The sequence below is a fragment of the Lactuca virosa genome, chromosome 4, assembly GCF_052849685.1.
Source record: "Lactuca virosa cultivar CGN04683 chromosome 4, Lactuca_virosa_CGN04683_v6, whole genome shotgun sequence".
Taxonomy (NCBI): Eukaryota; Viridiplantae; Streptophyta; class Magnoliopsida; order Asterales; family Asteraceae; genus Lactuca; species Lactuca virosa.
The window spans coordinates 348,650,932-348,659,969 of record NC_136429.1 but is presented as its reverse complement, the minus strand read 5'-3'; the positions used below and the strand labels follow the sequence as shown (position 1 = coordinate 348,659,969).

At 34.8% G+C, this 9,038-nt stretch overlaps 1 protein-coding gene across 1 annotated transcript; it reads right to left on the bottom strand.

Moving 5' to 3' along the window:
• Positions 1-5,376: 5,376 nt before the first annotated feature.
• Positions 5,377-5,881, bottom strand: LOC145106217 (uncharacterized). The gene is made up of 2 exons (XM_079043236.1): positions 5,678-5,881; positions 5,377-5,598 (listed from the first exon to the last, which is right to left on the bottom strand). Exons 1-2 carry the CDS (start codon positions 5,879-5,881, stop codon positions 5,377-5,379), a joined length of 426 nt encoding a protein of 141 aa, XP_078899362.1.
• Between the last annotated feature and the right edge of the window lie 3,157 nt (positions 5,882-9,038).

Below are 9,038 nucleotides of genomic sequence, written 5' to 3'. Positions count from 1 at the left end.
GGATAGAGAGATACAAAATATTACAAGAACACTCATGGGTTGGGAGAGATAACTCTCCCTTAGTGGTAGAGATCCCACCACACTCTCTCTAATCTAAATGTCTACATAGTGCACACTAATACTTTAAAATGACCATCACCTCTACTTTATATACTAGTGGAGGGAATATGATTTTCATACAAGGGAATATTCTAACCTAATAAACACTCAACATTGTAGATCATTTTCATGCTCCAACAATCTCCCCCTAAATGCTCGGAAATGGTGAGGGTAAAGCAGTGATAAAAGGCAGAACATCCGACATGTAGGTCCGGTGGGTCTGGTGCTAAAGTGTCTCGGAAAAGCTGAAGCTATCGTGATCTCGGAATCGGGCAATGGAATATCTAGCATCAAAGATCAAACAGAGAAACCCCAATCTATGAATAAAAGTATGAAATTCCAATCTTCGAATGTGATCAGTCCCCAACAACTAATCATGTTCACAGTCTCCCCCTCGACTGTAGAACCGAAGAGCACAATGTCGAATCACACAACATCTTCAATATTCCGAAATCGAATGATAATGCACCAAATAATCTCTGAAGAATAACCTGCTGAAAATGTGAAGCATCCAAAAGTGAATTCCGAATAATAAATAATATGAATCCGAAGACATGGTATAGCAATGCCAAAAATTTGATCGGAAGATCAAAAATAAGTGTCACGCCGCATCGCTAAAATAATCATCGTCTTCAAAATATCGCAAATCCAAATTCGAGCAATCATAATATCTGAACCGGATGCAAACACAAATGAGACATCCCAAAGTGTAGAGTCTGAAGATAAATAATCATAATCCGAAGAACATCTAATGCCAAAAATTCGATCTGTGAAGACAAAAAATCAGTGCCACATCACACTACTAAATGAATCTCCGTCTTCAAATGTCTCTAACTCAAAACTCCAATAATAAACCAAGATGGATGTTCATGATTCTTCCCCTATTTTTGATCGACCATGCAATAAAGATCAAAAATAATCATGAAACCGGGCAAGAGAATATGTCGGATATGATGGAGCATCGCACGCTCCCCCTTGATGTGAGCATCTACCCGTAAAAACGAGGATGTTATTTTTCGGTCATGGGTAGACATGGTGATGTATCGCCGAACTGAACAAACACTGTAGAATATGTATCATAAAACCCGTTGCTGAAAAATTATAATGCTGAACCGAAGTAATGCCGATAACCGAAATGCGAACCTGAACTCCCAAATAATGGTACGAAACCATATATAAATAGTCCGAAGGGAGTAAAAATGCGAGTAGCTCAGTAGATGTGAGACACAAAAATAATAATCTCTGAACGAAATATGTCATCACTCATAATCAGCAAGAAGAACGAAGCCTTGAACCATGGGGCTAAAATTGGTGTTAAAAAAAATAATTGGTTTTAATAATAAACAAAATTGGTTTTAAAAAAAATAATTGGTATTAAAAAATAATAGGTTTAAAAAAAATAATGGGTGTTAAATAAAATTAATTGGTTTTAAAAAAATGAAGGAATAAATTGGTGTTAAAAGTAAAATGGAAATTGGTTTTAAATAAAAAAGGAAAAAAAATTCGGAATATATAAAACAGATTCGGAATTAAAACAATATGTTGGAAATGGATTGGAGTGTGAATCCATATTATAAATATGAATCCGAAATGAAGTGGGTATGGCTGGGTACGGAATAAAAAATAAGATGAGAAATGGGTTTTGGTTGGGAAGTTCCGAAAATAAAAAAAAGGGTTTTAAAATAAAAAAGTCCGAAATGTAAGGGTGACTCCAAAATGGGTGCCGGGTAAAATGGGTCCGGAATAAAAAAGAAAGTGCATGGCTCTGAAGGTCCGGAATGGGGAAATAAAAAGGTTCTGACGTCAGAAACAGTGAAAGTGGTTTCGGAAGGAGGATTCATAGAGTCCGGAACAAGGGAGTCATGAAGTTAAATGGAAAATGCGACAAAAAGTGTTGAAAACCTTTAATGTGGGACCTGGAAAGGCTGACATGCGTATGGCAGGAGAATTGGTTGCTTCGAGTAATGTGACGTGATTGGTCAAAAAAGTCTCTACCCGGTTGGACAATAGATGAGTCATGTGCATTGTTTGATTTAGGATGTGGGCCCCAATTTTCAAGATTATTGCTTTAGCTGCACATGCAAATACACGTGGGGTTGGCTAAAGGGACACCCCATTTGGCTATTTAGACAACCCTACAACCAATCATTATATAATAATGATTTTTAAAATATGATTATCTCCTAGTTTTCAACATGTCTTTATTGTTTACAAATTTAATCCCTAAAAATTAATCATATCAAATTTAGTCCCTAAAAATTAATTGTATCAATTTAGAATCATTTTTTTTCATATATTTGTTCATGCAATACAATTATAAAATATTATAATCGATAAATTTATATCATTTTTTAGAACTTCTATTCGTACATTCACTAAATCTACTTTTAAATTTATATAATTTTTTTTACTTATCTACCCACTAAATTTATTCTTAAATTTTTATATTTTAAAGTTTTCCTTGTTTTACAATTGATAATGGGGACACATTTTTATCGTTTATGGCCACATAAAGTTTTAAAACAAGAAGTGTTCGAAATTCATATGAACCATTTTTTTTTTCATATATTTGTTCATGCAATACAATTATAAAATATTATAATCGATAAATTTATATCATTTTTTGGAACTTTTATTCGTACATTCACTAAATCTACTTTTAAATTTATATAATTTTTTTTACTTATCTACCCACTAAATCTATTCTTAAATTTTTGTTGTTGTTTCTTCAAGTTTGGTCGTCCACGAGTATTTTTTTGAATTGCGGGTTCCTTAATGCGTGTTTTACTTGGTAGGAAAATATCTCTTAGCCTCCTTATCATGCTTTTTTTTTTCCTGCTTTTGACTGTTGATAGAAGTTTTCTTTAATCATTTATAAATCATCCTCACAACGAATATCCTCATTAGCTAAAGAAATTGACTCTGATAAATCAAGCTTTCTCCAGAATATATCTATCGATTCTAATGGAATATACTCACCTGTATTGAAATACCATTAATATATAAAAGAACAAATTACTAAAATCGTCCCTGTGGTTTGGGTAAAATTGCGCGTTAGGTCCTAACGTTTTTTTTGCACTCGGACCATCCCTATGTTTTGTTTTTATTGCTACTTTGGTCCCACTTATACCCAAAAAGACTAAATTGCCCTTATTGCTTATTTTTTGATTTTTTTTGTTTATTTACTTTTTATTGAATAAAATTATTTATAAAAAAAATAGTAATATGTATATCCCCCACCCCTAGCGTATCCCTTCACCTCTGTCGAGAAGTGAAAACCCTACACCTGCCATCGCTTCAATGTCGGAGCCTTCCACCACCACCACCGACCAACTGCCTCATCCATCGGAATCCACCCTCACCCATCTGTCTCATAACCCTTTAGCCCTAGATCCCCTTCATCGCGCCTTTAAAGTCACCACTTCCCTCCGCCTCTACTCCTATTGAGCCTCCAGATCCTCCGTCGCCGCTCCACCTCGTCATCCCTAACCCGAGATGCAATTTGGTTTAATCTCTGGAAGATCAAACTTCCCAAACTTGAATTAACTTGACGTTCTAATACACACCAGAAAGCTCGTCATCAGAGATCGAATTCTTCATGTTCGCTACTTTCCTCATTCTTTTCTCAAGTACAGATATGCGATAGTTGTTTGAGTTTACACACAATCGATTTTCTGAAATAGATTTGTCAATTTCACTCTACTTCGTCTTCCTCCCTTGTTAGCCAGATCTGCTTTTTGTGGTTTCGTTCCAGATCAGCTCGAGCTTCCACTGTCTCCCCTTCCGATGACGTTCCAGATGTGTATATGATTGATCATCTATTCTTTTGTTGAATTTAGTTTTGATTTGTGGTTTGGTTTAGTGTATACATTGATTCCTGATTTATTTTGGTTTTGATTTTGTAAAGAGTGAAGGGTTTAGTAATTGATGGTGGTATTTGATTTTGGTTTAATTTCTTCTGATTTGGTGTGAACTGTGGTGGTTGCCGGAGATGAACCATGGTTGAACGGAGGTGTTGCCGGAATGATTGAATAAGGGTTGCCGGAGGTGGACGGTGGAGGTGTGCGGTGGATGGGATAGGAGAAGGGGGTGTAGAGTAGGTGGGCCCACTTATTTATAAATTACTTATAATTTATTTATTTTACTTAATTAGTAAAAAACTGAAAAAGAAAATACAAAGGGTAGAATAGTCTTTTTATCTTTACAAGAGACTAAAAACGCTACAATATGATATGTTAGGGATGAAAAACGCAAGAATATGATATGTTAGGGACGATCCGAGTGCAAAAAAAACGTTAGGGACCTAACGCGTAATTTTACCCAAACCACAGGGACGATTTCAGTAATTTGTTCTATATAAAAATTCAATATATTAATTAAAATTAAAAAAATACTTGTTGATTATATTCACCCGCGTTCAAGTAAACTAATAACATGCAAGCACATGGTAAGCCACAACTATGTTGTAGTTTACAACCACAATTTGATGAGTCAATTTGATTTTCACTCAACCGATAAAGTTCCCCAACTAATTTATCGAGAGCTTCATGTGACACTGAACCCCACAATAATTTAAAACATGGCAAGTCGTGTTCCCGTTTACGAACAATTCTACTCTTTTCAAGACTATCATGTATCGATGGAAGTTGAGACCTCACAAATTGATCAAGACAACTGATAAATTTATCAAGAGAAGAATTTGTGCCATCCAAGTACTTCTTTAGATTTGAATGTGCGCTCTCAACTCTATTTGTAGTTCGTTGTCCAAAGTTGAGATGTTGATCGATCCAGACTGAGACAAACATTTCCTTATATTTGTTTAACCAAACTTCATCCAGATAATTTAAAACATCTGCAATTATATAAATGTTATTTATCTATAAAAATAATCTAAAATCATAAATAACTAGTTAGAAAATAATAAGATTTGTACCTTGATATTTTCTCAACATCGATTGGAGTGTTTTGTAGTTTTCATTGTACACTATCCATGTTGGAGAGTCAACAAGTACAGTTCACATTATACGAAAGGCTTTCCACTCATCGTCTATCTTGAATCTTCTCCTCCAACGCTTTCTAATATTTTCAGTAATGTGCCATCTACAAAGTAACCGAGTGGCACCGGGGAAAACTTGTTGACATGTGCTCATCAGTGCCAATTCCCTGTATGTGGCTATAACGCGTGGGTGCATGCACTTGTCTAGTGTGGACTTTAGACACGTTAACACCCAATTATAGTTCTCCTCATTTTCATTAATGATAAATGCAAAAGCTATGCTAAATGTCTTGTTGGTTGAAGTTGTGCCAACAATCTGAACAAAAGGCATACCATATTTGTTGGTCTTGTATGTTGCATCTATAATCAAAACGTGTGAAAATGCCTTCCATATATTCCAACGACCGTGGATGAATGAAGAAAAGATTTTCCAATTCATTTGAAATACTGTTTACCGAGAAATCCGTAACAAAATGTTTCTCGTTCAAAATTTCCATTAGAACCTATATTTAAATACTATTAATTAATAAAAAATTTAATATATAAATTAAATTTAAAATACTACTTGTTGGATATACTAACCTGCATTGGAGTTTTTCCGTAATTCCGGGACGAGCGAAGCTTGAGACGCTCATTGTATACGGTTTTTAGTGTAGAAACATTATTCTCGTCGCGCTCCTTTATTATTGAGAGTATGTCATGTGGTGTAACATTCATATTTGTCAAGTCAGCCACCAATTGTTTCTCGTGTTCTTTCAACCGCCTAGCAAAAGCATGTCCCTCCATATATTGTGCATGTGGATGATTATGTTGATCACATATCACCTTGAGGGTCCAACCGTCATATTTTTTGATATACGAACCTACCAATTGAAAGTTACAATTGATTTTTTTGGTTCCAGAATTTTTAATTGTTGCTTTGCTTTCGTATTCACGACCACGATCACAAATAAGTGTGATATAAGACACTACACCATTTTTTGCCTTTGATCTTCTCATCACGATGACATAACCTAGAGAGAATGCAATGTTTTACACCCATTCCATCAACTCATCACGAGAGTCAAATACCTATTAAGAAAACTTTGGTAACAAATTGTAACACAATGATAAAAAAATGTTAATATCATGATAAATATAATACCCGCGTGGTAGAAAACGATGATGTCGCCGTCATGTTCTCAACGCCTTCATTTGAATTATTTCCATTCGGTTTCCACATTTTTTGTTAAACACTGCAGAAAAAATAAAGATTTATAAAAAATAAAATTATATATGAAATACTAATTTAAAAATAAATATGTTTTATAAAAATATTAGTAAATACTAATTTAAAAATAAATATGTTTTATAAAAATATTAGTAAATACTAATTTAAAAATAAATATGTTTTATAAAAATGCCCATTTCATAGTGTAGAAAACGTGATAGTCCAAACTCCAAATGACCATTTCATTAAAAATGTGTGAGGCCATCTATTAGCCCATCTTGTTAGCCCATCTGTAACCCCCAATATAGTCTCCATATAAATAAAACAAAAACCCTAGAATTCATTAGCCTCCACTCAAAATCCATCGTCTCTTTTGCCTCTCTTCGTCTCTCCACTCTCTCACAGGAATTAACCTCCTGTTCTTCCTCTTATCTTTGTATCTTAAAACACCGGCTTCACGATCGAAACCCGACACAGGAGTCGGAACGAGCACCACACCAGCAGAAAAAGACGCACCACCACCTATGCTCCCGTCGACCACTGCCGTCATCTCTTTCCCTCCGCTGTCTTCTCCGATTCTTCCTTCATACGGAATACTTCAACGAACTCATGGCTGCTGCCATCGTATATGGTCTTGACAAGAATGAAGGTATTGACCATGGTGATGGAACCTCGATTCTCGACAGAATTCTCCACTCTTCACTCTCACTTTCAACTCCGGAACACTCTATTCTATACTCGTCGGTATACCACCGTCGGACCACCGGTGGCGGTGAAGGTGGCGGCATTATGATAAATACTTCAAAAATTGATTTCAGATTTAGAATAGATTATTTACCTTGATTTTGGTTTGTTGACTGTTAATTTGTGTCACCGGGCTTATAAATTAAGAGAGTTTTTTAAAATTAAGTGGTTAGTGGTTATTATGAACAAGTTTCAATATAATAAATTTAATTCTTATTAACGACACATTCTTCAAAATCTGGTTAGTGGTTGCTCAATTGAAATTTATGACCAGTAAAACAACAATTTACGCCAAAAGAAAAAAATTTGAAATGTATAAAAACAATTTACGTTAAAAGAAAAAAAAAGTTGAAATGTATAAAATTATTAACAATATGTCTGTATGAAATGTGAGTTTGATTTAAAAGATTTAATAGCTGAAGTTGTCATTTTGTTTTTTTATAAGGAACTAAACTGTAAATTGTCCAAATATGTTTCTTTATTGAATCTTAGGTGGTCTAGCGTAAATTCCCAATACAAAAATCCATATTTCCAATACAAAAAGCTTTTGATTAATATAGCAGCACCCATACGACCTGACTTCAAACCTAGACACTCAAGCATTAAATGTAGGTGGGTTCTTGCTAGGCAATGTATCGTCCATATGCAATCAAAGGTTATAGCTGAAAATTCTGACAAAGTACACAGCTAGAATTTGACTTTTAATTCAAGAAAAAAAAGGCTGGCAAATTCGACTGAACTTGGTATATGTGCACGTGTACATTATTATGCATCAAAGACTTGTTCCGCTCAGCAACTCTAATTTGTACTCACGGAAAATATCACTTCGGAAAAACTTATCCACAAGTACCAAGAACCAATTTCATCTCCGGAAAATATCTTTATAATCTTTTTCATTTCGAAAAATACATGCATCTAATCACTTGTATCACCAGCTCAATCACTTTGTACATTCCAAAATAAATATCCCAATAATCTAGAAATCACATACTCCGAACTTATGACCTTTTGGTCAATCTCTTACCTTTGTCTTTTTCTAAACACCTTTTGCACGGGATAATAAGATCAAACACCACTTTTTTAACAAAAACTTTATGTTCTTCAGCAAACATATTTTTTTCCATAAACTCAAATTCAAGATATAAAATATTTTGTAGCTTGGATTACGACATCCCTCTTCCAAGATATAAAATATTGTGTTGGGTCGTAGCCTTAATATTTCATATTGGGTGTTATATTAAGGACTTAAATCAACTAACTTGAATTTCTCCCTTGTAGATGTCTAGTTCAGCCAACTATGGTCTTCCCAAATCTTTAGAACAAACTTTCTTAATGAATATGATATCCCACATGGCGATCAAAGGTGAAAGATTAATCCCTTTGTCATGCATTAATGGGACTAGAAATCATATTTCACTTCCTCCACCTCCTCCAACTATTCTCCCTAACCCACAAGTTCAAAGACTTGAAAAGTTCAAGGTCACTCAATCCCTATTGGCAAGAAAAGTCTATGTGTGATCACATCTTGGAAATGAAGTCACATACAGACAAGCCGGGAGAGTTGGGTGTCAAAGTCTCAAGGAAGTTGACTGTTGACTGGGTTCTTCAATCACTTCCCAAGTCATATAGTGAGTTCCTTAAGGACTACTATGTGACAGACCATGACATGACCCTTAATGATCTTACCTATTTACTTAATGCTGCTGAATCAACAATGATTTGGAGCAATGGTAAAGCAAATTAGATTGGAAGATCTACTTCCCAAACCCATTTGGACATTGACAATGGTGACAATGGAAATCTAGAAAAACTTTCTCTTCCCAATGGAAAGAGATCGGCCATGGTCAAGTCATTTGACCAATGGTAAAGAGAAAGTCTAAGTTTGAGACAATCAAGTGTACCATTCCCAAAGAGTCCATATGTTTCCTTTGCTAAGAGAAGGGGCATTGGTTATGAAGCTGCCCAATTTACCTGAAAGTTCATAAGGAT